The sequence below is a fragment of the Eutrema salsugineum genome, unplaced genomic scaffold, assembly GCF_000478725.1.
Source record: "Eutrema salsugineum unplaced genomic scaffold, Eutsalg1_0 scaffold_5, whole genome shotgun sequence".
Classification (NCBI taxonomy): domain Eukaryota; kingdom Viridiplantae; phylum Streptophyta; class Magnoliopsida; order Brassicales; family Brassicaceae; genus Eutrema; species Eutrema salsugineum.
The window spans coordinates 1,444,958-1,472,703 of NW_006256612.1; the positions used below are offsets into that span (position 1 = coordinate 1,444,958).

Sequence of the window (27,746 nt, forward strand, 5' to 3'; positions counted from 1 at the left end):
AACTCTAAATCCAGAATAGGATAAGAAGAAGAAGGTATACTTCTTTAATTCTTATTCGTTGAAAAGAAGGAGACAACGAAAACCCTACCAAGCCCTAACTCCAAACCGTCTCCGTCTCCGTGCAAAACGGAGAAGACAAGCCGCAAGAGACGTGCTGTGCAAGAGAGAAAGCGTAGTGGTGGTAAAGCCAAGAAAGCATATGTAACAATGGCTAAGTATTACGATGATCATCTCGCAGCTGCGGAGAAGGACATAAGCTCAAGGAATTTCTGTAACTTGGTGGATGGATACCACAGTTATGTTATACGAAGAAGAACAACGTAGTATTCTTCTTCAAGAGAAAGCAAAATCCAAATTCAACACGAGGATTTTCTCTGAAGAAGAAGAAGAGAGCGACAAGAGATTCTTCCATGTCTTCTCGAGGAAAAGAAGAGGCTCGGTTGTTACTAGAAGAAACACTGAACAACAAAGCCATCAAAATCTTATTGTGGCTTCTACTTCTTCGTCGGTTTCCGTTGAATCTAACCCACGACACCCTTATTAATGTTACATGATTAACGAGTATCATCATGCCACCGTGGAGGGGGACATAATAAGCTCGAGAGATATTTGTAATATGGTCGATGCCATTGCCCAGGCTAGGTTATACGAAGAAATCAAACTTAAAGGAAAATCCAAGCACAACACGAAGACTCTCTCTGATGAAGAAGAAGAAGATGAAGACGAAGACGAAGATGACGAAGAAAAAGAAGACGACGACCATGAGGATGACGAAGAAGACGAAGATGAAGAAAAAGAAAAAGAAAAAGAGGATGAAGAAGAAGATGAAGAAAAAGAAGAAGAGACCAATAGGAGAAACTTCTTGCAAGAAACGCGCCGCGAAAGCGTAGTGGTGGTAAAGCCAAGAAAGCAAAGGTTGCTCCTTTCTCGTGGAAAGAGATAGCAACTCCGGAGTGCCTAACAGAGATGATGAATCACATGAAAGGGCCCAAAGGATACGAAACCGAAGGCCCGAGGCTCATATTCGAGAAGAAACTGACGAAAACAAATATTAGACCTGACCAGAGCCGTCTCTTAATGCCTTTCAAAAGCCTTATCCGTAACGACTTCTTGAGGCCTGTGGAGTTTTAAACCATAGCGCAAGAAGATGACATGAACGAAGATGGCAAGAAAGTAGTCAAGAAGAAGGGAATTGGAGCGATTCTAGTGGATCAGCGGAATGTTAAGGTGGGTTTGATGCTGACGAGATGGGATATGAAGAAAAATTCAGGAGGAGGAACCTTGAATTACGCTTTGACTTGCGGGTCGAACGATATCGTTAAGGGCAACAGATTGAAAAAGGACGACGACATCAGTTTTTGGTCTTTCAGGTGCCATAATGTCATCTGCTTTGCCCTTGTTCTGCCTCCTCGTGATATGGCACAGAGTAGCTCTTTTCTATCTCCCTGTCACTGACAAGTTTCTTATGTCTGTTATTGATTGATATATCTATTCGCAAAGTGATTTAATTTTCATGCGATTTTGGAGGTTTTTGGTCTAGTTACAATTAGGGTTTTTCTAGGAGTGTGATCTTTTTTTTTCCCTCTTTTTGTTTTTGTTTTTGTTTTTGTTTTACGCAACCATTGGAGTGTGATATCTACTATTATATTTTTATATGATATACCATTTTGACATGAATCTTTTTTCTTGTCTACCATGCATTGATTTCTTGTAATGTCGTATGTATGAAGTTCAACATTATGACATGAATCTGGTTTCTTGTTTGGTCTACTTTAGTTACTGCATTGATTAATTCAATAGATGGACTTAACCTATTTCCATAATGCAATAACTAAACATTAATTACCAACCAAAAGAAGAAGAAAAAAAGAGACAACAAATTGTACGATTTTTTTGTTAACAAAATTAATTTGTAAAATCTAACAAATGAATACTCGTGAATAAATAACAATGTATTTGATTGTGTGTCTAACAAACTTGCACGATTTGACATACTCTTTACCGTTATTTGACATACTTGGTTGACTGTCTAACAAACTTGCACGATTTCTAAATCTCAAGATTAGAACGAAAATGGGCAACATCATACAAAATAACATTACAATATACATGTATATCATTCATATACTTAGAAGTCCACTGTGTGAATATCTCAGAGCATCATCAACGCTGATGCTTAGCACACTTTATTGGGTTACTTAGACCCAAAAATAAATTAAAAAGAAATTATAAGCCTAGTATCGATACTTATTTAAGGCCCAGAAGAAGCGATACTTAGTGTGTACGTGTCCCATGTTTATTGGACAGAGAAAAAGAGAAAAACCACCAAAAAGAAAAAGTTTATCTTGTTTTCGATATTCTTCTTCTCCCACAAAAACTCCACCGATAATCCTCTCCTCTGCTTCAATCCATCGTTTTTGCTTCCGATGTCAGCTCTCTTTCCGGTCAACCGAACTCTTGTGGCAACTGAGCTATTATCCGAGGTTTATTCTCATCGGTTTCATATTATTATTTTTTGATTGAATCGGTTCTTCTCATCAAAATCACTCTACATGCGTTGTGAATCCCGCTTGTTAGTGTTTTTTTATTCGATTAGCCTTGGATGTGTTTTTTTTTTAGAGATCAAGTGTTGTTATCGGATTTGTATATTTGTGTATCGGGTATTTGTGTTCTGATTTGTATCGGTTAGAGATCAAGTGTAAAATCGGATTTGTTTATGTATGGTTCAAATTTGTATATGTATGTTTCGAATTTTTTTATCTCTTTTGTTTCTTCTAAGTTGTTTTCTATTCATATCGGTTGATAGATTCAGAAGATAGTAATGAAGTGTATTAATGTGTTCATTAGTTTGCTTGAATGTGAATTGGTAATGAATTGTGTTTATGTGTGTTCATTAGTTTGCTTGAATGTGAATTGGTAATGATGTGTCTTTATGTGTTCATTAGTTTGCTTGAATGTTCATTTGTTTGGTTGATATCACTTCTTGTGTTGTGGTGGTCAATCATGTAAATTGTTGCTAATTGAGTTTGTTGTTGTTTGCAAATTCTGAGCTTGGTGTGAGGTGTCAAGGGAGCCCAAAGTCTCAGATTTGAGTAACTTCAAAGGGTTGAAGCTTTCCATTTAGGGTGTCAACTATGAGGTATGTTTTCACATCGGTTCCAAAGTGTAAAATGCATCAGTGTAGTTAGAATATTTGGTTTTCTCTCGTAGGTGTTTAGGTTTGGTAGTTAGAAGATTAATGAAGATTCATTTATGGAGATTACAATAATTCAGGGATTGTGTTTGGTTTGAAGTTTAATTGTCTTGACATAATTATCGGTAGAAATCTGTCTTGTCCATAGTTTTAATAGTTGGTTTGAAGTTAATTGATGGTGCTTTTTTATGGATTTGCTACAGCTTTAGTTCATTGATGGTGCTTTTTTAGAAGTTAAAGCTTTTCCTAAAGCTTTAGATAAAGCTTCTATTTGTGAGTTATCTTGTTAGATAACTGTCTACTCAGTTGTTTTTAATAACAGTAAAAGCTTTGTAAAACCCCAACGCCTCATCTTTTGTTTAAAAACCTTCCTATCTTGTATTTACTTCTTCTATTCTTTTCTACTTTGTTAAACTCCAACGCTTCATCCTCTCATCCTCTGTTTTCTTCTTCCTCTGATCTTCTTTTTCGATCACAATGGATTATTCTTCTTCACATCCATTCACTCACTCATCTAACTTTGTTGATCTTCTCAATAGTCAACAAGAACTTCCTCTTCATGATCCATTTTCTTCTCAAAGCCAAATCCCTCTGTTCAGCAGCCAATGCACCGAAGCCTCCACCTACAATGACGACAGCCCTGCAGATCGCAAAGATAGGAAGGCCTGGACTCCAACCGATGATGTGATACTCATTTCTGGGTGGCTGAACACGTCAAAAGACCCGGTGGTGGGTAATGAGCAGAAGTCTGGTACCTTTTGGTGGAGGATAGCAGAATACATTGCTTCTAGTCCGAAGGCTGCAGGCAAAGAAAGAAGAGAACCAGTCACATGTAAGGCAAGATGGCAAAAAATAAATGATTTGGTGTGCAAGTTCTGCGGTTCTTATGAGGCTGCAACAAGGGAGAGAGCCTCAGGAATGAATGAGAATGATGTGCTGAAACTTGCACATCAAATTTTCTTTAATGATTACAAAAAGAAATTCACCTTGGAGCATGCGTGGAAGGAACTACGTAACGACCAAAAGTGGTGTGAAGTTTCTGCGAATAAAGTTGGAGGAAGTGTTAAAAGGAGGAGACGCGAGGACGGGCTATAAGCACCAGTTCCTGCTGCAGATGAAAACAACAATGTGGAAGGCGATCAAGGAGGCAACAGGCCACCAGGTGTGAAAGCTGCCAAAAATAAAGGAAAGAAGAAGGTGGATGATGGCAAGGCTTTATCAGAATTCCAAAGTATGTGCAAGCTTCATGAAAAAGACATGGCACTGAAAGAGAGGATTCAGAGGATGCAACTGCTAGACAGCCTCGTCGCAAAGAGTATGAAAGAGCCCTTGGAAGATTATGAAAAAGAGCTTAAGAAAAGACTCTCTTTAGAGATGTTAGGTTAAGGTTAATGTTTGTTTGTAGTTCATGTATTGTTGTTTCTAGTTTTATGTTTATTTGTTTCTAGATTATGTTTTCTGTTTTTAATGTTATAAACATGTATGTTTGATCTTTGAAATGAATCGCTTTAAGCTTGTTTAGTCTTTGGATAAACTCGATTATTAAATGGTTTTGGTTACTCGGTTATTTAAAAGTTTTTGGTTACTTGGTGATACAAAGTTTTGGTTTACTCGGTGATAGAAAGTGTATTCACTTTTCTGTTTTTAAAGTTTTTGATATTTGATGCTGATTGTGTTTGTCTCTTTCTGTATCAGGTATGAGTGGTGGATGTCGACACTAAAGATAGAGGTGTGGTGGTTGTTGATACAATAAATTTTTGTATATTTACTAAGTGTAATTTCAGTCCACAAATAATGAAACTTATTGTGGTGTATGTCGACACTAGTTTTTGTTTGTTTCCTTTGTACAACAAAGAACCGTGTATTTGTAATCCCAATTTGAGTCCACAAACATTGTATGGGACTTGTTATATATATAGAGACACTTCCTATATCTTTTGCATCACACTACTTCTCATTCCTTCTTTCTTTAGCTTCTATATCATTTCTTTCAACTTTGGTTGGTATAGTTTGCTTTCGGCTTATTTCTTTTTTGGTTCTTGTTTTCAGTTTCCTAACCAAAAGCAAACAAAACACAAAACACAAAAAATGGCTTCTTCTTCAAATAATCACAATAACCCTTTCGATGAATCAAGTCATCGCACAATTGATCAACAAGTTGATGATTACTATGATCAATACGTTGATCAGGCTTTTGGTAATTTGATGCTTCATTACCAACAAAACCTGGACGCAAGGCCGTCAAAAAAAAAACGGGCTTATATTGAAAGAGATCGGGAGGCAGGTCATACACGGTTATGGAATGATTACTTCAGTGAAGCTGCAACATATCCAACTAATATATTCCGACGCCGTTTTCGAATGAATAAGCCATTATTCATGAAAATTGTTGACCGATTTTCCAACGAAATTTGATTCTTCCGACAAAAAAAAGATGCTATTGGAAGGCCTGGTCTCTCGGGACTTCAAAAATGCACCGCAGCAATTCGTCTTTTGGCTTATGGAACTGGAGCTGATGCAGTAGACGAATACCTTCGGCTTGGTGAATCTACGGCTCGCTCCTGTTTGGAACATTTTGTTGAAGGAATAATACATTTGTTTGGTGATGAATACCTACGAAGACCCACACCTGAAGATCTTCAAAGATTACTTTATGTTGGAGAGGATCGCGGTTTTCCCGGAATGATAGGAAGCATCGATTGTATGCATTGGGAGTGGAAGAATTGTCCCACCGCTTGGAAAGGACAATTTACACGTGGTGCTGAAAAACCCACAATCGTTTTGGAAGCGGTAGCTTCATATGATCTTTGGATATGGCACGCATTTTTTGGTTCCCCAGGTACCTTAAATGATATTAATATTCTTGATCGTTCACCCGTGTTTGATGATATCATAAAAGGTAAAGCTCCGCAAGTGCATTATTCTGTCAACGGAAGGGATTATCACTTAGCTTACTATCTCACGGATGGTATCTATCCAAATTGGGCTACGTTTATCAAATCTATACCACTTCCACAGGGATCAAAAGCGACTTTATTTGCTAAACGTCAAGAAGGTACCCGAAAAGATGTCGAACGTGCTTTCGGAGTCTTGCAAGCTCGGTTTGCAATTGTAAAAAACCCGGCTCTTTTTTGGGATAAAGACAAAATCGGAAAGATTATGAGAGCATGTATCATTCTCCACAATATGATAGTAGAAGACGAACGAGAAGGATTAACTCAATATGATCTTTCAGATTTTCAACACGGAGAGGGCCACGGTAGTTCACAGGTCGATCATGACTATTCAACAGATATGCATTCAAATATTGCTGATATGTTGATTGCTCGAAAGAAAGTTCGAGATACACAAGTACATAAACAATTGCAAGCTGATTTGGTTGAACACATTTGGCAGAAATTTGGAGATGAGGAAGATGATAATTGATCGTTTATATGTTTAAAATGTATCAAAATCTATGTTTTAATTTTATTTTTCAACTATATGTTTGTAATATTTTATATTCTATTTAAATAAATAAATTTGTCATAAATTTCTTAAATTATATTTTTTTTTTTAAAGTTAAGTACTCCATTAAGAATTCTTGCATTGGAGGCATCAAAAACATATTCTTTTTAATAGAGATACTTAATTTAAGTTTAACAATTTTTTATTGCTAAGTACCCATAATGGGGTACTACCATTGTTGATGCTCCGGAGTGCCTAACAGAGATGATGAATCACATGAAAGGGCCCAAAGGATACGAAACCGAAGGCCCGAGGCTCATATTCGAGAAGAAACTGACGAAAACAAATATTAGACCTGACCAGAGCCGTCTCTTAATGCCTTTCAAAAGCCTTATCCGTAACGACTTCTTGAGGCCTGTGGAGTTTTAAACCATAGCGCAAGAAGATGACATGAACGAAGATGGCAAGAAAGTAGTCAAGAAGAAGGGAATTGGAGCGATTCTAGTGGATCAGCGGAATGTTAAGGTGGGTTTGATGCTGACGAGATGGGATATGAAGAAAAATTCAGGAGGAGGAACCTTGAATTACGCTTTGACTTGCGGGTCGAACGATATCGTTAAGGGCAACAGATTGAAAAAGGACGACGACATCAGTTTTTGGTCTTTCAGGTGCCATAATGTCATCTGCTTTGCCCTTGTTCTGCCTCCTCGTGATATGGCACAGAGTAGCTCTTTTCTATCTCCCTGTCACTGACAAGTTTCTTATGTCTGTTATTGATTGATATATCTATTCGCAAAGTGATTTAATTTTCATGCGATTTTGGAGGTTTTTGGTCTAGTTACAATTAGGGTTTTTCTAGGAGTGTGATCTTTTTTTTTCCCTCTTTTTGTTTTTGTTTTTGTTTTTGTTTTACGCAACCATTGGAGTGTGATATCTACTATTATATTTTTATATGATATACCATTTTGACATGAATCTTTTTTCTTGTCTACCATGCATTGATTTCTTGTAATGTCGTATGTATGAAGTTCAACATTATGACATGAATCTGGTTTCTTGTTTGGTCTACTTTAGTTACTGCATTGATTAATTCAATAGATGGACTTAACCTATTTCCATAATGCAATAACTAAACATTAATTACCAACCAAAAGAAGAAGAAAAAAAGAGACAACAAATTGTACGATTTTTTTGTTAACAAAATTAATTTGTAAAATCTAACAAATGAATACTCGTGAATAAATAACAATGTATTTGATTGTGTGTCTAACAAACTTGCACGATTTGACATACTCTTTACCGTTATTTGACATACTTGGTTGACTGTCTAACAAACTTGCACGATTTCTAAATCTCAAGATTAGAACGAAAATGGGCAACATCATACAAAATAACATTACAATATACATGTATATCATTCATATACTTAGAAGTCCACTGTGTGAATATCTCACAATAGATGGTTTCCAATCTTGCAAGAGAAACCAACGAAATTACACGAAAGATGTGTTATCCAAGCCCTTACTTTGACACATTTGAAGCAAAAGGAGGATATGTTTAAGTGAACATTGTCAAATCATTTTTTTGGTACTGGAATATATATCCCTTATCAATATCTGAAATCCTGATCATGTCACCGCTATCTATTGTTTATCACTTTGTTCTTCATTCTAGAAATATAAATTTCTGAAAAGTTTGCCACAATCGGCAAAAAACAAAAGTTGAAGACAAAATATCATAATCCAACAGAAACGTATGACCAAATGATTCTTCTGATTTTCCATACTAACTTTGATTAGGTTTTTCTTACCCAGATTAATAAATACAGACTCAACTTGGTCTTTCAGTAATAAGACTTGCAAATCATATATGGGAGGGTTCAACACAAACTAAATGTATGTTTTATAGGTTTTGAAGGGACATATTTGCAACAAAATCATCTATTGCATGTTTTATAGGTTTTGAAGGGACATGTTTGCAACAAAATCATCTATCGCATGCATTATCATCGGGCTGTCATATGTGGATTGAGACCAAAGGATTGTACCACAAACCCTTATGTTACATACTTAGCTTATAAATACCTATTCACCTATTATTTTATATTTACCATATCACTCATGTACTTTGATTTCTTCGTTTGTCTCTTTAAATCAAAATTTCACTTTTAAGAGAACTATAATTTGACTTACTTTGCTTGATGCTAACAAACATTATATTTCAACATAAAAATGTCTTTCAAATGACAAATGTGACTACATTAAAAGTAAGAATAACATAGTCTACTACAAAATTCCATGAACTTACTAGTAAATTCTCATTTGTAAGTCTTTTGTGCACTATATTGTTTCTTTCTTTTAATTATTTCATAAATATTATTTGACAACAAGCTGGTCATTGTTGTCTCGATTGATGAATTCAAATTTATGGCAGCGGTTCTCTTATAAAAAAACATAAACAAAGGATCCCCTAGCCACCGATAGAAGTCAATTCCACGTATCTGGAATTTGGATCTAAGGTACTTCATTCACTGGTTCAGAAAATTTAAAAAGACAAAATAACGAATCAATGCAGCAAAAAAAAAATTCCTCCTTAGGATCCTTAATTAGTAGTAGCATGACAATGGTCAATACACCCTCACAAATTCCAAACACATCATCAAAAATTCCAAACACATATATCATCACTCATTCCATAGAGTTTCATCACACTTAACCCATGTAAATAAATATTAAAATAAAATGATATTGCAAAACCATCCCATCTTTCATGTTCTTCAATTTCTACGCTATAACTCAAAGCTTTGCATTTGCATGGATCAAGACATACTTTGTTTGATGCAAACAATTATTATATTTTAATATAAAAATAATTTTAATTGAAAAATGTGAATACATTGAAAGTAAGAATAACATAATTTACTATAAAATTCCATGAATTTACTAGTTAATTGTCATTTGTACATTATTTGTGCACTATATTTTTCCTTCATCTAATTCATCTAGTTCTTTCAATAATATTACTAGTGACAATCTCGCGGCTAATTAATTGCGCATTACAGGTATAATTAGAGACCAGTTCCGACACTTATTGTGCTAGGCTTATGCCTCAGTTGATCGATGCAGTATGATCGAGAGCTTACCATAAGAGAATATAGGATAAGCATGGAGATGTGGAAATGTGAACGAACTCCTAACTTCACGAAACACAACTTCAAGTGTAACTTTTGTAAATATAGCAATTCTTGCCTTGAAAGCTTAAAAGTTTAAAAAAAAGTTAAAGATTATGTGGAACTAATAGTATAAATGTGCTGAAACAAGTGCTTTACTTTTTGCTAATGTTTTTATGGTTTTTATTTATTCACAAGAGCTATTGTTTCCATGATTGTTACAAGTTGTTGAACCAGAGGACCTTTCATTGGCAAGGAGCTTGAACTCAAGAAACAAGCAAATATAGCTTTCTTCAGCATAATGTCTCATACCAGATATGTGAGCCTTTGATCTCTTATCAATATTGTTATGCAACATGTAGCATTATAGCTTTATTTTTTTGTGCTACTTATTTTATAAGTGTTAAAAATAAAAATAAGTCTAGTTTTGCGATGTAAAATATTAGTTTTATACGTGGATACTAAGTTATCATATCTATCCTTGATTTGGATGCTTTTTTTTTATGTTACTTTTCTATAGACACTTAGGGAGCTCCTACTATTGAAAGGTTTTATGGAGATCATACCGATAATTATGGGTGATAGAAGAGAAAGGCAACCTCTTCGTGTGCTTGATACACCTCATCATTATTCATTCTTCTAAACTTAAATACAATTGATGATATATTAATGAAACTCAAATAAATACTATTTTACATGTTAAGGTTAAAGTTATTTTGTTAATAGTAAAATTTAATAATCTATTTATTAATGAGAATATTAATAAGTATCATATTTATCTCTTACTCTAATTACTAAAATAATGAAAATATTTCAAAAAATTATACAGAATATTTGAAATTTCTAAAATTATCTTTTTTAAGAAATCATGCACGTTTGAATAGAACAATGTTTTTTTTGTTTCTCATCATGTAATGATCAGCATGATTAATGTTTTCGTAAATTTAAGTATTTTCATCTTTACCATTCAAATAAAATTTCTGTTTTACATTTTATTTAAATTAATTAAAAAAGATAAAATGAAAATACAAACAAAAAGGAGAAATTGACGAAAGAGAGAGAATGACTTTTAAAAACCTCGATAAGTAGCTTTAAAAAAAACAAAGGGCTCTTAAAAAATGACTTTTAAGATTGTTAAAATTATAAAATCCTAAAAACATGATTGGAAGAAAATAAACTGTGAGGACTGTAAAATGCTTTACAGCTATCAACGCCAATCATATCAGACTTTTAAATATTTTTAAGTGAATATATATATATATATATATATAATAAAAAGTGATGATACTTACACATGAGTATTATTTTGTTTAGAAAAATATATACTAATATAAAAATAAATAGATATAACTTTCAAAAGTATAAAAATACAAAAATTAATAAAGTGATATAAAACAAATTTACACATATTTCTATTTGAGTTCATAGTTTACATCCACATAAAAGACAACTATACAATTGACATTGAAAAGAAGTTAAACAACAATTATAACAAACATGATTAATTTTATCATGATATGAACTGTCAAAATCTCCTAACAACGAGAATAAAATTCTAGTGCAAAATGTAGGAAAAAAATTCAAAAATTTCATAATTTGTAAAACATTTGGGAAAAATTCAGATTTCAAACTATTAGAAATAGTTTTGATATATTTTAAATTAATATTTTTACATAAAATTGTCTTGAATTTATAACATCATATAACATTGGACATATTATATATTGGTTTAACAAATTTTTATTTGTGTGATATTAATAGTACATTTTGGAAATTTAGAATTTGTGTGCCAAATATAATGATGAACTAGTTGTAATAGTTTAGAATAAACATAACTCCAACAGTTGCAATGGTTAACAGAATAATAGTTACGAGTCAAAAACTGCGGAATATAGTAACTGAAATGATCGAGCTTAAAATGTTCAAACAATTTAAACTCACCTATCAATTATAAAAATTTGAACTCAAATCAAAGATCCGGTGATTAAGCATAACTTCTAAAGTTGTTGAAAGAAGAATATAGACTACATTAAGAAAAAAATGCTATAGATAGCTACATATTAATTAATTAACAAATTGTTTACTGTAATACCTTAACAAATAAGACAAAAGTATGCATGTTTGTTACTGGAGCGAGTGACAACTGTGATGGATCTTTGGGGGCTGAAGGTTTGGTTTAGTTATTTCTCCCTGTCTTAAATTCTTCATGTTTTGAATGCTAAAGCACACTGTCTAACATACATTGGTAGATCCCAATCCAGATCTTGTGATATCAATTTTGTAAGCTCGATTGATTAACTTGTTTTTATTAATAGAAATCTAATTTGGACCTACAAATCCAAACCAAATTCATAGTTTCCTTGCCGCTAAGTTTTACAAGGAGGAAGTGGAGAGCCGCACAGACAGTCGTTGTTGGCGAACACACTGGCCGGTAACTTTGTCACCGGAAGCTTTCCACAAAGATGGTTTCGACTCAAGTTTAGTTTTTTCACTCCAGCCACCTTCGCCGACACCTTCCCGAATACCAAGTTCCTTGACAGATCCAAGACTCTCAGCGACTTGGTGAAGTTTAGCTTCCCCAAATCGAAGCGTAGTTTGTTCCCCGACGCAATGAACTCTAGCAGATCCTCTGCCTGGTTTAAGAACCATGCTGGACTCCCTGAGATCTCGTTCTCAGATAGAATGATGTAATAAAGGGATTTGATTCTCTTTGGCCTCCAATCGTCTAGGCTCATCTTGATCCCACATTTAACCAGCTTCAAACTATATATTTCAGGCGAGGAAATCCACTTAGGAATCGTTTTCAGCTGAAACTTGTTGTATGACAGATCAAGAGAGCCGATGCCATCAACGAACTTCAGGGCAGGGAATGGACCGGTGAGATCATTGTGGGATATTCTGAAATGGTAAAAACTGGTCATGTTGGCGAAACTCATTGGCACGACTCCAGAGAACCGATTCATGGAGAGATCCAATGTGGAGAGCGACTTGAATCTCGATATATAGCTAGGGATCATCCCTGAGAGATTGTTCTGGCTCAGATAAAGGAACGTGAGAGTCTGTGCAAGCGATGCAATGGACGTAGGAAGGCTCCCGGAGAATCCATTACGGGAGAGATCGAGACCTGTGAGCTTTGTCATGGATTTGAAAATATTTGGGACGGTGCCAAAGAAGTGGTTACCGGCTAAACTGAGCCAAGTTAAGCGAGTCAGATTGGATATTGAACTCGGGATCGGACCGGTGAACAGATTATTATCAAGAGTGAGATTTGTAACGTTTCTTAGTGCACCGATGTTGGCAGGAAGGGGACCAGATAGACTAGTGTTGGAGATATAAATTGCGTTTAGCTTTGGTAAGTGGAAAAGGAATTGGGGAAAAGATCCACTGATCCTAAGATATGTGAATGAAACGTCCTCGAGGTGTTTAAGTTTGGCAAGCGACGGTGAGATATTTCCCCATAGATAGCCTCGGCCAAGAGAGGTATCTCCTCCCGATACCAACAGTCCGGTGACACGGTCGCCAGTGATGCAAGTTACACCAAACCAAGAGCAGCAGTTAGTTCCTTTCTTCCAAGAGCTGAGAAGGCCCAAAGGATCTCGGGTTATACCCGATTTGAAAGCTAAAAGACCCGCTTCATCATCAGGATGACAAGTGGCTGCTCTTGTCGAACTCAAACAAAGGAGAAAGATAATGGCAGGAAAGATGAAGATAGTGAAGGAGCAGGAATTCATGGTGTTGTGTTGTGCGGTGAGACTCAGAAAAGGAACACTCTTTTAAATTCGATTATTTCATTTGCCGCTTTCGCATTATAGTAATTTTGTTTTCCGAGAGTATTTTTTGGTTTACATAGTTCACGTGTCAAAAAGAAAAAAAGTTGTCGGATTTCGACCTAACCATTTGTATGTAGCAATAATAGTGGTGTCCGTAAATTACTTTAAGCTTGGAAACACTTTATAAGATTCCCCCAAGGATCACATGTGCTTTGTTTTACCTTTTCAAATTTTCTTAATGTTTGAATGTGATCACATGCATGTGTAACTAACATGTGTTGTACACCCAATAGGTATGAGATCTTCAAGATTACAGATCTTAACAAAGTAAAGATATATAAAAAAATATTTAGAAAAAAATATATTATTAAAATGCTATATGAATATATAGAAATAAACAAAGTAAATAATATAGTATATAAAGTTGAATATCTTCTCTTCTTAAATTGTCGCAACATTTTTTATTATATTCATATTTGTGATACATCATCAATTTATTTATTAATATTAATTTATTTATTTTATTTATAAAAAATAATTTCAGTTATTATACTAAAATTTTCATAATAATTACATCTTTTAATATACTTAAAAAAAAGTTGTTTTAAAAATAAGAACGTTTTTAAGTTTTAATTTGAGGAAAGGGAAGTTTTAAGTTTTAATTAGTCGGGGTAGGGACATATTTTCATAATGACAAACTTACCTTTCTTTCTGAGAGAGAGAGAGAGAGAGAGCAGTTTGTTCCTCAGAGAGAGACAGAGGCAGAAAATACCGTGGGTCCTAGCCGGGAAACTCACGCGCGTGTTTGAGTCGTTTTTTGGGCCTGATTTCGTATTTAGGAATGAAATTCCCAAAAACCACCTAACTAGGCCTCGGTTATGGGCCGGAAACTACCCAAGTAATTACACGAAAAACTACCATTCCCATTCCCTTTTTAATTTTGGCGGCAAAAATTGTGGTTAATTAGGGATAATGGAGATAAATTGGTTAAAATAAGAAACAAAGTACCCTAACCAAATTAGAAACCCTAGTTTCCCTTTCCAGAAGATGTTGAAATTGAAGGAGAAATTATGCGATGATCTAGAGGACAACAACCACGGTTAGTTACTTAATCCTATTATTGTACACCCATAGATTTGTCATTGTTATTTTCGATTTTTTTTTCGATCTGGTGTTCGCCATTTGCCAGTAGTTTTATAGATATGGTGTTCGCGAATTGCAGTGGATGCGTTCATTCTTGTTATTGCGGTAACGTGGATAAGGTACTATACAGGAGAATGGGATTTCAAAATGGACATATCTCGTCGTGGTAGGTGCATAAATTGCAAAGATGTGTCCGGACCAGATGATTTGAGAAATCTGATTGCGCATGAGTTCGGATTAGACACGAGAGTTGTTTCGGTGGAGATTTCCTACTGGTTTGATGATGTTCTAGCTGAGCTTAATGGTGATGGGAGTTGTCCATGTGTAATAGTTACTCCTCGAGAGTACAAATTCTTCCTTTCGCTGCATAAGTCTGACAAGTCTGTGAATTTATTTGTCACATTCAAGGAGTCAGTAAATGGTAAAATGGTGAGATTGAAACGGAAGGAAAGTCTTGAAGTTCAAATTGCGAGGGAATGGCGAAAGTCCTTAGGGCCAACAAACTTCATAGCCTCTTATTCGGCAGAGTCTAGTCAACCCGATGATGAAGCAGATGATGAAGATATCGATGATTGTTTGCTGATAGCATATGCCGAGAAAATAGAGGCAGAGGCCGCAATGAACACCTCCAAAGGTGTACAACTTGAAGCTGTCTCTGTTATTCATCCTCCATTTGGATTAAAAATGTCCCAGGAATCAGAGAAAGTAGAGGCTAAGGCCAGCACTAACACCTCCGTTAATGTAAAACCGGATGTTCCAAGTCACGCTGTCTCTGATGACCACCCTGAGTTGGAATTAAAAATGTCCCAGGAATCAGACGAGGCGAGAGATTCGGAAGAGAAGGAAGCTGATGATGTTGACGATGACGCACACGGCTCTGATGATGATTATGATCCGGATTATGATTTTGACTGGTAGAATGATTACGTACTAGCAGATGGAAAGGGTTTCCATTCTAAACCTGGATTTGATGAGGATAAGGATGACTCTGGCAGTTCAGGCGGTTGTGGAAGCACTCGCGGAAGTGAGCCCAGTGATTCAAACCATATGGACAACTCCATTGTCTTAACGGAGAGTCCTATTCATTTTCCTGGAAGAAAGAGGACTGTATGTGAGAATGTTCTGGCTCCCCATGGAGATGATGATGATTTTGTGCAGACTCCGACAGGTGATGTCAGTTGGGGGCGTCTGAATGGCGGTGCAGAGCTGAAGAAAGCGATTAAACGTACAGAACTATATGGATTTCCGGATGTGGCACCAGTCTCTGATGAAATGGGAGGGGATTTCCATGAACTTGATTTGTCAAATGAAGATGGAGAGATATGGGTTGGGAAAAAGTTCAGGAACAAGGAACACTTTAAAATCACGTTGGCCATCAATGCGCTAAAGAATATAGTAACGTTCGAATTCAAAAAGCATGCGAAGAAGTAGACAGTCGCCGAATGTCCATCAAAGATATGTGTTTGGAGAGTGTTGGGGTGTCAAGTTGGCGAGTCGGCGTTGTATGAGGTGAGGAAGGCGTGTTTGAAGCATACATGCCACCCGGATACAAGAAAGAAATTTTCAAAACATGCTACTTCTAAAGTCATGGCAGCTCTGCTGAAGTCTAAGTATGAGAATGCAATAGTTGGGCCACGTGCGAGTCAGCTACCTGCGATTGTTCTCTCCGAATATAATATTACAGTCTCGTACTGAAAAATGCTGGAAAGCTAAGGAGCTGGCTATATACTCTGCTCACGGAACAGAGGAGACTTCTTTCAAATTATTACCGATATACCTCCATGTGCTCAAGTATGCTAACCCCGGCACCATAACGCATTTGATAACCGAGAGCGAGAGAGATGAAAAAGAAGGAAAATGTATTACCAGGTTTAAGTCTGTATTTATGGCATTGGCTGCGTGTATATCTGGATGGAAACATTTGAAACAAGTAGTTGTTGTTGATGGGACTCACCTCACTGGTAAGTATAAGGGTTGTCTATTAACGGCCAGTGGACAAGATGCTAATTACCAGGTATTTCCAATAGCGTTCGCCGTTGTTGATGCAGAGTCTGACAAGACGTGGAGGTGGTTCTTTGAGAAGTTGTTAGAAATAATTCCAGATTCCTCTGATCTTACTATTATCTCGGATAGGCACGGTGGAATTGCCAAAGCTAAAAAGAAATGGTATCCACAGTCACACCACGGTGCATGTCTTGTCCATATCCAGAGAAATGTTCACGCTAAATACAAAGGTTCCGGTCAGAAAGGGTTGGTCGGAAAGGCTGGAGAAGCGTTCACAGTTTCTAATTTCAAGAAACTATACGCAAGGCTGAAGGATGTTGATTATGGTTGTTGGGAGTACATGGAAAAAATCCTTCTTGCGCTGTGGACTAGATCACACTTTTCTGGTCAGAGGTATAATATGACCTCTAGTAACATTGCAGAGTCTCTGAACAATGCACTATTAGCTCCAAGAGACAGTCCAATCGTTGCAATGCTAGAATTTATCAGGCGAATGTTAAGTAGGTGGCTTGAATGCAGAAGAGAGACCATTCAAAAGATGGATGGTGACATTACAGAAGAGGTTGACAAGTTAATGAACCTGCAGCAGCAAAAATCTGCTGCACTTTCGGTTCAAGGCATTTCTTTGTGGGAGGTTGAAGTGAGTTCTGAGTTCGGTGTACGGAGGCTTGTTGATCTCCTAAACAAAACATGCTCATGTCTAGAGTTTCAGACATTGAAATACCCTTGCCGACATGCAATGGCCGCGGCTAGGCTTCGCCAAGTGGAGTACAGCAGTTTGGTTGATCCAATTCTTAAGAAATCAATTTGGAGTGCAACAGTTTGTGGCAAAATCCTACCAGTGCCCGACCCTGACGACATTCGTATCCCAGCAGAGGTGCGTGACCTTAATATTATGCCACCTAAGGCAAAACGTCCATCAGGAAGGCCTACGGCGAAGAGAAAACTTTCAGCAGGAGAGTATCCTCAGGTTAGTGTACACTAAACATATATTTTTTTCCCAGTGATACTGATTACTGATTAATGATTACTGATATACGCTGTTGCAGGTTGCGAAAAAAAAGAAGCCAAACAAATGCTCTAGATGTGGAAATGCCGGCCATAACCGGGCAAAATGCAAGGAACCATTGGGTTGACCGGGTGTGGCTTTTGTGTGTGTCTTGATGTTTTTTTTGTGGGGATGTTGCTTTGTTTTTTGGGTTTGTTTGTAGCGTACACTATGTTTCCCTATATTTAAACTTGGAAAGGCATGAACTATGTTTAATTTGTTATGAAATTTATGATGTTTACTGGTCAGGGTTTAGGGTTTAGACGGTGGACATGTTGCTATGTTTTTCGGGTTTCTTTCTAGCGTGTACACCCTTGACGGTGGACAATGTTCGTGTACACTGTGATGGTGGACAACATCAATTAGTTTACATCATATAGTGTATTTGCATTATGGCTTATGTATAAGTTTACATTTATATGGTTTAGCATATAAATTTATGTTATGGACGTTATGGGTTAGGGTTTAGGGTTTAGGGTTTAGGGCTTAGGGTTTACGATGAGGCTTTAGGCTTTATCTTATTAAGGAATCAAAATAATTAGCACAGGCATGGATCTGGATCAAAATAATTATCAAAGACATGGTTCTATAGCAGAGAAAGAAAACTTTATGAAAGACATGGTTCTGGATCAAAATAATTATCAAAGACATGGTTCTATAGCAGAGAAAGAAAACATTATATAGAAAACGGACAATGATCGTGTCTTTGAATTGAAATTGTAGGACAGGACAACACGAGTAAACGGTTTTTTCAAAAAACAAGTCATTACAATTTTGAAAATCGCAATAATGAAACCAGTGTCTGAGTTCAAAAAAATTAAATTGGAAACGACAAAAACTAGTTAAGTACCTTTTTTGAAACCTGTTGCACCGTTTGACCGACTCGTTTCCCTTCTTTACTTTATAATGTTTTTCCGGTCGTCCTCTATAAAACTGTCCCCTGCCTTCTTCAGTGAAACAAGTTTCCGATAATAGCAAAAGTTAATAACAGCAAAAGTTACTTACTTTCTAAACATGTACTCTGCGAAAGTGATCTCATTGCAATTGAAGGAAGTGGAGAGGAAAAACAGTTCATGTTTCAGCACAGGTATTTGATGGTTAATTTGAAAATAGGGCATTAGTTACGTTTTAGTTTTACAGGGTCGGTCTTTTACATCGTCTACCTAATTAGTGGTTTGCCGATTTCATTAGGACCTGTGGGTGAGGACTTGTATCACTGGGAAGCTATCATAACGGGGCCTAAAGGTTCACCCTATGAGAATGGTGTTTTCAAAGTTCATCGTTCTTTAAAAATGTGTAATGTTATTATATTTTTAACCTGTTTTACGTTTTTATAACAGCCTTATGTTTAACAGCCTTATGTCAAAAAAGGGTTTACAATCACGTATACCAATGTTGGTGTACGATTACGATCCCGTATACCAATTTTAGTGTACGTTTACGTTCCAGTATTCATCGTTCTTTAAAAATGTGTAATGTTATTATATTTTCAATCTGTTTTACGTTTTTATAACAGCCTTATGTTTAACAGCCTTATGTCAAAAAAAGGTTTACAATCACGTATACCAATGTTGGTGTACGATTACGATCCCGTATACCAATTTAGGTGTACATAAATAATTACAGTGAAGAGGTGTACATAATTAATTACTGCCCTAGACGAAATGATATCCTGACACTTTCATGTTGATACAAAACATTTTAAGAGAAGAATGATTAATTACTACATTTACGAACATAAGTACCATAAATATCATAAAATCAACTACTAATTCTCCTTAGATTATGTTTATACAAAAGTAAGAGTTGCAACTAAAAACCGAAAGCAGACAAGCAATTTGAAAAACATCAGTTGTAGTTTGGAACACTTAGACAACATAAATAATTAAAGAGACACGAATGCAAGAAAATACTAAGATTACGGCTTTCACCAATCGAGCATGAACGGCCAGCTTGGAACGACGTTCCTAATGAAGCGGAAGAACCTTTGGGTCTCTTGAGCCCAGAAACAGGTTGTGCACTTTGGCTGCTTAAAGTCTTCTGCAAACCACTGGAGCCAGTAATTGATAACCCCGCAGTGACAAGTGTACAGCGCAAGGAATCTCGGATGAAAGGCAGCCGCTTTCTCAGTGAAATCCACTGGCAAATCGAAATTCCATCCGTGTGGAACGTCGGCCAGCAACAACCAGCTCATCCTCCTCCGGTTTTGCACCGTGAGCCTGCCCAAATACTCCTCTGCACCGACGAAGTCTTCCGGCACAGCTCTGAGCCACATCCCGTACACAAAAAGGGCTCGGTCGTAGCCTCCCTCCGCAGCAACCCTTATCAATTCCACGCCTTCACCATCGTGGAAGAAAAAGTAGGCTTGCATCCCCCTCTCGAAAATAACCCCTGGATTACCCGCGTCATGGAATCTCCTCATCATCGTTGGGTAATGTGGAACCGCCGCTTGTTCATGCATGATTTCGGCGGGATCAATGGCTCGATAGAAACCCCTGCTTGTGCCGATACGGTTGAAACGAGAACAAATAGCACGGAGGCGGGCTATTTCCCTTATAGTTGGGTTTGTAGTGGCCAGAATTTGTTCCAGCAATTCATCAGGGAGTGAGAGAAGATAGGAAAAATCAGCATCACCACCTCTGTTTCTCCTTGGAACCATCGTTTATTTCGGTGAAAAGAGAAAAGATAACAAATTTGAATGAGGAAGAGGAGAAAGGATTGAAAATGGTACGAAAGAGGAAGTTATGATGGTTCTAAGTAGGCAGTTACGGTGAAGGGATTGAATTTAAAGAGGTAGTGCGGTTTTAATAGAGCCGAATAGCTGTTTTTGAAGAGAGACGCTGAAAAGAGACGAAAATGTGTCTTTTCGTTTACCGGAAAAATTAAATTACCACAATAAATACAAAGAATCACCAAATCAAAGCAAATTTCACCAATTAACTTTATTGATGAATGCTTTAATGTACTTTTTGATATACCACAATACATTTATGATTTTTGAGACAATACTATTAGTATTTATGATATTATCGAAATTTCATTAACAAGACAGCCCTTTTATAATTGTTGGAAAATAAATTTCTTGTCATCATTACAGACGTTTTCTCAACATCACGTTAACCGAGATATATAGTACAGATTGAGTCCACATAGACGAAATCATGAATTTTTTTTGAAAATATGCGTACAGAAATAGGTAAGGTAAGGCTTTTAATAAATAATGTCGTGTGTATATCCATGTTCTCCGAAAATTCTCTGAAAACAGATAATGCCGTTTGTTTACTCAAAATATAATATGTGATAACTATAACATTCAGGTGTACAAATTTAGGTGTACATATTGAGTCCAGATTGAGGTGTTCTTTTTTTTGTAGTTACTAGGCGTACACAGAGAGATAAACTGAGACTTTAAAGATATAAGAGAACGGTTCTCGAAAAACTTGCACTACCACCCACCGAAATTAAATAAAGTCAGCACAATTAAAGTATCCATAGATAGAAAGCAAAACAAAGTACACCTACATACATACATACATACGTAATAGGGCTAAATAAAATTTTAAATCTTAAAGTACGAAATAACAGCAACGCCGAGGTGTACTCAACTTAGGTGTACACACCAAGGTGTACACAACGCAGGTGTACACACCGAAACTGGTTGACTTGCACCAATCAGTCACCATTCTTCCATTGACGGCCCAGAACGCGCTGCATACCAAACAAATACGAAGAACTTTTGCGTTTCCTGTGCCCAGAAACACGACGTGCACATGCTTGGCCCCTTTAACAATTCGTCATGCCATTCAAGTTGAGCATTGGCAACACCACAGCGACAAGACCAAAGTGTGGCAAACTGAGCATTAGTCTCAAATCTCCTCCTCGAGAACTCTTCTGGCAAATTAACATAACCACGCTCACCTCCATCAATAATTTTCCGAATTATTCTCCTCATTGCCCCCTGCCTAGTTTTGAAAGATACTCTAAACCCACGGGGTCTTCGACTACTGCTTTCATGTACATGCCATACATGTAAATACCTGTTTCGTATCCCATATCTGCAAATTCCCTGATGAGTTTTATGCCACATTTGTCTCCACGGCAGAAGTAGTCTTGCATCCCCTTCATGAACAACAAACCAGGATTGCGTGCGTCATACATCGTCCTCAAACAAGTTGGGAAATTCCCAATACGCGATAAAAGGCATATCGAAATCTTCGGAAATAGGCATCTCCAATTCCACGGGATCAACCGATGCTAGAAAATTGTTGGTTAAAGTGCAGGCCTGGAACCGTTTGCAAACTTGCTTCAGTGTGAAAATTTGTTGGACGGAGTTACAACTGTATGCGAGAACCTTCTCCAATAGTTCGTCGGGAAGCGCCATCAGAAGGGATTGACAATCACGGATATCCGCATCACATCGCCCTCTCTTTGGTGCCATAGTTAATTTGTGAGGTTCAATTGTGATGAAAACGGTTGTTTATGGAGATGGAATAACTGCGGTTTAGGATTTGTGAAGCGGAACAGTTCTTTATGTTTCATATATATAATAATTAAAAAAGCCCACTAGATGACCGTATACATTAAATGCGGTTACTGTTAAGATTGTAAATGAGTTTGTAAAATTAGTGGATAAACCATAAATTTCCTTGTTGTACATCCAGTTGATGTACACCTAAATGGATATTGGTGTACAGGTACATATTTAGCCGGGAACAAGGTATTCACACAACAATTAATAAATACTAAAATAATGTGAAGTATAAACAAATTTGTCTTTATGTACTCCCATTTGATGCATATTGGTGTACAACTAAACGCTATGAGGTGTACGGATACACAATTATTTAAGTAAACTAAATTATAAGCAAATTCAATAATCGACACACCAATTAATAGATAGTAAAGTAAATAATATTATAAGCATATAAATTATCAAATAAACCCACATCCTAAACATTATCAAACACATAATCCAACAAATAACCTTGCATAAATTGTCAAGTTCAACATTAAACTTCAACATTCGTCCTAAGCGTTGGCAATATCCGGATTCCCGACAAACTCTTCGTATGAGTCCATGGCGTATTTCTCCCTTAACCTGTCAACGTCATCGTCCGTTATCAAACCCATATCCTCCACTCCAAGGCCTGCAGCATGCATCTCTAAGAATTTGGCCGCACATGGACCACAGTCACCGGATCTTTTGTTCTGATATATTCCCTCCAAACGACTCCATGTGTAAGGGGTGGTGCATATGCCTTCCGTTAATTTGCTATCCAAATAACGCTTCAATATAAATGGTATACTTTGACACACGGGCGCCATATACCGCTCCACAGCCGCTTCATCATTATGACTGATGAATGAGTCCAAAATCTTTATGTTGCCCGTTTTAAAGTCAATTACAAGGCCCACCCAATGCTCAGACCCCCAGTTCATGGGGACGTATACAACGTCCACAAACCGTACAAACATTTGCCTCTGCCGCTGATTAGCCCACTTTGCTGGTTCTCCCAATACAATGCCCTGAATGGTTTTCCTCCAGTCATACTGATTTTTGTCTCGCGATATGAAATCGTTGTAGTAGTTGCCGATGATGGATATGAACTAGGTGTCTACAAATGCTACCCTGTCTTTCAAGTATATTTCACCTCTACGTCTCCAAGCATGGCCATTATGACTTGCATGTGCTGACGAAAAACAAAACATAAATAACATATAATACAGATAATTAAAGATTGAGTAAGTACTAACTATATACTTACCATCGTGTTAACCCACTCAGTAGGCTTCGCAATTTGTAGGAAGAATTGATTGTTCACAGTATGACCAGTGACAATGCAAAAGTCGCTGTAATGAGAGCAATTGGTAATTGATTAGAATGAAAGTTTAAGGATAAATTGCTTTCAATACGATATAACTTACATGTTTCTTTCACGCGATAATAACTCCTGAAATGCCTCGAAGTGGTCTTGGTCAACAGTTTTGAGTGGTTTGTACGCAGCTTTCGATCTGGATACAAATAAAGCTTTCACCTTTGAATCATCGGTGTAAATATCTCGAATCTTGTCCGACCGTACACGTTGGCGTTTTCCTCTACTTCTTCCTCCTCTTCCTGTTCCTCTACCTCTTCGTCCTCTTCCTGTTCCTCCACTTGTTCTCCTTACACCAGACGATCCCTCAACTTCTTGTGGGGGTTTTGGAGTACAAGGGGTTTTCTGCGAAGCATCACTTGCATCCTCAGGCGCAGTATGGTAATCTTTCCCCGCATTTGAGTCGTCCTCATTAGCCACACCCTACAAACCATCGTAACAATAAAGCGTATAACATATCAATCGTATACCTAGCGTATACCTAAACACTACTGTATACACATCCATATCATATGAACAACTTTAATGTCTGACCTGTGCATCCTGCGCATCTGTCTGCGCTTCATGTTTCTTATATGCGTAGCTCAATGGGTGAGGAGTCTGAGGTTTGTAGACTACTAAGGGGCCTGACACCAAATTTGTTCTACCACCATCCACCTGAATAAGTCATAAAAAATATAGCACATTACACCCACGTTATGAAACTTAATAGAGTCAGCTGCTGACTAAACAATTAGCTCACCTCGTTGAGGCCAGAAGGTGGAATTTCATCCGGAATGACGAAGTAAGGAGGTGGACGAGTTGTTCCTGAATTGGCTTGTCCCGGTTCAGGGGTCATCGTCGGAGCTTCTGGAGTCTTCAAGTACGCATGGTCCCTGAGAGAATAATGGTCCCCGCCGTAGTAACTAGAGGTCCCTTCTTCATCATCTCTTTCTTTCTGGTGTACACCATCTTCGGGTGTACACCATCATTATGGCGTACGCTAGACTGTGCCCCTACATCTTCGGCTTCGTCTTCATCTTCATCCGCTTTTTCACCATCTTTTTTTGTATTATGTCCTTCGTCATCCTGTTCCCCATCTTCTTTTGACTGGTGTACATCGTCATCTTCTTCGTCCTCTTGGTATACGCCCAATCTCTTGTCCAACTCGGTCTTAATCTCACGAAGGAGCAAAGTATTCTGAAGTACTATCCATCTTTTAAGATCTTTAATCTGTCCACTTTCAGGTGTTTCATCTTCCGATAGATTAGAAGAGTTCTTGTCCCTGCCTCTCTTCCTCTGCATCTTACGTTTTTTTCTTTTTCGGTCGGGTGGATGGCTCAGGTTCCTGTTCATTGGTAACCTCGTCCTTTGCATCACTAATATCCACGATAGGTGCCGGTGCCACTGCAAAATCCGAAGGTGTGAATTTGTACCCCTCGGCCATGAGGTCCTGCATGAATGCAACTTCGGCATCCTCTACCTCATCTCCCCAACGCAATTCATTTTGTTGGTCATTCTCACCATCATCCACTACCATCTGTTTCACAGACAACTAAGACAAAAAAAATACAATTGCAAAATTACCAACCAAAATGACAGAGCACTTATGTTTTAAGAGAAGTACTACAAAATAAGACTACAAATAGTACTAAATATAATACTACAAATAATTTACCAGAGGGTTGGATTCCACGGCATGTATGTCCCCAAGATGCAACAGTGTGATAACGTTTTGACAGCCTTCGGGATCTTCAAGGAATGTCTTCAAGTTATCAGGTTGAGGAATTTTGGAAACCAACATTGGTATAGATTGGAGGGCCATGAGTTGTAGTGATAGAGGGAATCCATAGCATGCACTGGTTTTCTGTTTAAGTTGACGGCGCAATCGTGTTACAGGATTCTCCCTTTTCTCGGCATCCGTGATTGCCTTTGGAGCTTGAAAACGAGATACTGTTTTGTTAAAGGATACCCTCCCCCATGGATACAGCATGAACCTATCCAAGTCACTCAACATCTCAACGTATTTCTCGGTGAGGGCCAGATTTTTGCTATTGCAAAACAGAACACCGTCGACAAGAACGATTAGGGCCAATGGAAGCCGTTTCCATCGGGGTAGATCCGGGTCCTTTAGCATTTCAAGCACATCATACACGTTCATAGCCTTCGCTCTTCCGAACAGGTCTTTCCAGATTCCTGTTTTTCCAACTTCTTCTTCTTCTTCTGTGCTATCAGGTTCGGGATTGCAATTCAATCCAGTGATTTCCTTGAACTCCCGTATCGAATATCTCAGAGGCTGTCCACCAAAGAGGAACCAAATCTTGTGTTTCTTCGTGGTCACAAGTTTTCGTGATAGAAGGGCATGGACAAGTTTGGCGCTGTTGCAACATCTTGCAACAGGTAGATGGAATAATTTCCCAAACTGGGAATGAAGTAGCTTCTCAAGATCTTCAGTACCCTTTAACGCCTCGACAAGGAGGCCAATTACATTGGCCTTTGAATATATGTTCAACCGAGCACATTTTTGGTAGTTTTTCCGAAAGGTTATTTGAAGCTTCTCCATCTTCCATGCCTGTATTTGAAGGTTCTCCGTCTTCCATTCCTGTATTTGAACGAAAACAACAATTCCGAAATGCACGAAAAGATATAGTATTCTGGATAAACAGTGAAATGCAAACCCAGGGGAAATGTTTGAGGGAAAGGAGTTCGAAAGAGTTCGAAAGAGAGAACATATATCTGGGAAAACTACCCTATTCGTATGCTCTCCTATAAAAACTTCTGTAACTATTTCTAGATGATATAAGAGTAATCCAACCGTTTGAAATCAATATGTAGACATAAGTACTACAGTTCATAACCGCTAATACATAAATGAAGCCAATCAGCGCCCCGTTTCAATCTTAATTTTAATTACAAACCGCCAGTACAGTTCAGACAAGGTCGAAGTTCATAAATGTAACTTACTTTTAGAATTCTGAGCAGGCCATTCTAGAAGAAGAGGAGCGAATTGTACTTTGGCTCTACACCGCCGGCGTGGATTCAGACGACTCGAGTGAATGGGATGTTCAACCCGGTCACTCCGCCGCGGTGGCACGGGCGGCATGGGCGAGTGCTCCGTCGGAGCTGTCTTCGAGTTACTCCGGAGCACGCGCCTCGACACCGGAGGCACGGTGTTGTTGCGCCTTAACGATTTTTTTACTTTCCGCGCCATTACAACGGTAAATCGGATGGCTAATCGGAGATGGATTGCCGGAGATGCTAGATAGACGACGTCCAGATGTGGATCCCAAATTAAATTTTTATTTCAAATGTTGGGGTGTCGATAAATTATACATTTGGTTTTACTTCGGTTTATGATATTGGACTTCGGTTGATAATTTAGTGTAATCGGTTTACGAAATCGGATTTAATCAGGAATTTTTAGTTATTTTACTTTGATAATGGCAATTCCGAAAATAAAATTTGCCTAAGGGCCCTTGTGGGAAGACAAACAGTAAAAACAGCCATTTCCTTCTATGGTTTTCAAAACATCCTATTCCTCAAATTTAAAATTTAAAAACATCACATTCAGCAATTTTCTCTAAAAAAACCGCTTCGCCATTTCGATGACACGTGGCTGCTCCTGTCGAACTCAAACAACGAAGAAGGAGAACGGCAGCAAAGATGAAAAGAGTGAAAGAGCAAGAATTCATGGTGTTGTGTTGTGTGGTGAGTCTGAAACTAGAGAAGCAACACTCTTTAAGTTCGATCATTTCATATTCTCGCTTCCGCATTACTTTTTTATGTTGTTGTTCGAGCGCATTGAGAAAAAGGTTGTCGGATTTTTACCGAACCATTTGCATGTGGCAATAATAGTGGTGTCCTTAAAGTGAAAACACTATTTCTCCAGAGGGAATTACATTGCTTTATAATCTTCCCAAGGATCACATTTGCTGTTTTGCCTTTTCTTTTCTTAACGTTTGAATGTGTAACTTGTGTTTATATACCCAAGATGTATATGAGATCTTTGTGAATATAGATCTTAAGAAAGTTGAGATACATAAAATTAAGATCTATATGAATATAGGAATAAAAAATTAAATCATATAGGAGTACTAAATTGTATATAAATATACACAAA

At 37.4% G+C, this 27,746-nt stretch overlaps 5 protein-coding genes and 1 pseudogene across 5 annotated transcripts; 4 read left to right on the plus strand and 2 right to left on the minus strand.

Moving 5' to 3' along the window:
- The first annotated feature begins 824 nt into the window (after window positions 1-824).
- On the plus strand, window positions 825-1,455 carry LOC18991691 (annotated as a pseudogene).
- Window positions 1,456-3,670: 2,215 nt separating this feature from the next.
- On the plus strand, window positions 3,671-4,288 carry LOC112083887 (glutathione S-transferase T3-like). Its single transcript, XM_024152000.1, has one exon. The coding sequence runs from the start codon at window positions 3,671-3,673 to the stop codon at window positions 4,286-4,288; it is 618 nt and encodes a 205-aa protein (XP_024007768.1).
- Window positions 4,289-5,281: 993 nt separating this feature from the next.
- LOC112083888 lies at window positions 5,282-6,619 on the plus strand. Its single transcript, XM_024152001.1, has 3 exons — window positions 5,282-5,390; window positions 5,628-5,948; window positions 6,144-6,619. Exons 1-3 carry the CDS (start codon window positions 5,282-5,284, stop codon window positions 6,617-6,619), a joined length of 906 nt encoding a protein of 301 aa, XP_024007769.1.
- Window positions 6,620-12,099: 5,480 nt separating this feature from the next.
- Window positions 12,100-13,543, minus strand: LOC18991693 (leucine-rich repeat protein FLOR 1). Its single transcript, XM_006415011.2, has one exon. The coding sequence runs from the start codon at window positions 13,538-13,540 to the stop codon at window positions 12,176-12,178; it is 1,365 nt and encodes a 454-aa protein (XP_006415074.1). The 5' UTR covers window positions 13,541-13,543; the 3' UTR covers window positions 12,100-12,175.
- A 3,064-nt stretch (window positions 13,544-16,607) lies between these two features.
- LOC112083889 lies at window positions 16,608-17,862 on the plus strand. The gene is made up of 2 exons (XM_024152002.1): window positions 16,608-17,696; window positions 17,776-17,862. Exons 1-2 carry the CDS (start codon window positions 16,608-16,610, stop codon window positions 17,860-17,862), a joined length of 1,176 nt encoding a protein of 391 aa, XP_024007770.1.
- A 7,070-nt stretch (window positions 17,863-24,932) lies between these two features.
- Window positions 24,933-26,189, minus strand: LOC112083890. Its single transcript, XM_024152003.1, has 2 exons — window positions 25,305-26,189; window positions 24,933-25,181 (listed from the first exon to the last, which is right to left on the minus strand). Exons 1-2 carry the CDS (start codon window positions 26,187-26,189, stop codon window positions 24,933-24,935), a joined length of 1,134 nt encoding a protein of 377 aa, XP_024007771.1.
- Window positions 26,190-27,746: the final 1,557 nt, after the last annotated feature.

Excerpts from the sequence above, each read along its gene's own strand:
- LOC112083890 (XM_024152003.1), bottom strand. The coding sequence starts at position 26,189 with ATGGAGAAGCTTCAAATAACCTTTCGGAAAAACTACCAAAAATGTGCT. Across the intron at positions 25,182-25,304 it reads CCGTGGAATCCAACCCTCTG|TTGTCTGTGAAACAGATGGT; the intron begins GTAAATTATTTG and ends TTTTTGTCTTAG.
- LOC18991693 (XM_006415011.2), bottom strand. The coding sequence starts at position 13,540 with ATGAATTCCTGCTCCTTCACTATCTTCATCTTTCCTGCCATTATCTTT.
- LOC112083887 (XM_024152000.1), top strand. The coding sequence starts at position 3,671 with ATGGATTATTCTTCTTCACATCCATTCACTCACTCATCTAACTTTGTT.
- LOC112083889 (XM_024152002.1), top strand. The coding sequence starts at position 16,608 with ATGGCATTGGCTGCGTGTATATCTGGATGGAAACATTTGAAACAAGTA. Across the intron at positions 17,697-17,775 it reads CAGCAGGAGAGTATCCTCAG|GTTGCGAAAAAAAAGAAGCC; the intron begins GTTAGTGTACAC and ends ACGCTGTTGCAG.
- LOC112083888 (XM_024152001.1), top strand. The coding sequence starts at position 5,282 with ATGGCTTCTTCTTCAAATAATCACAATAACCCTTTCGATGAATCAAGT. Across the intron at positions 5,391-5,627 it reads ATACGTTGATCAGGCTTTTG|ATGCTATTGGAAGGCCTGGT; the intron begins GTAATTTGATGC and ends GACAAAAAAAAG. Across the intron at positions 5,949-6,143 it reads TTGGAAAGGACAATTTACAC|CTTACTATCTCACGGATGGT; the intron begins GTGGTGCTGAAA and ends ATTATCACTTAG.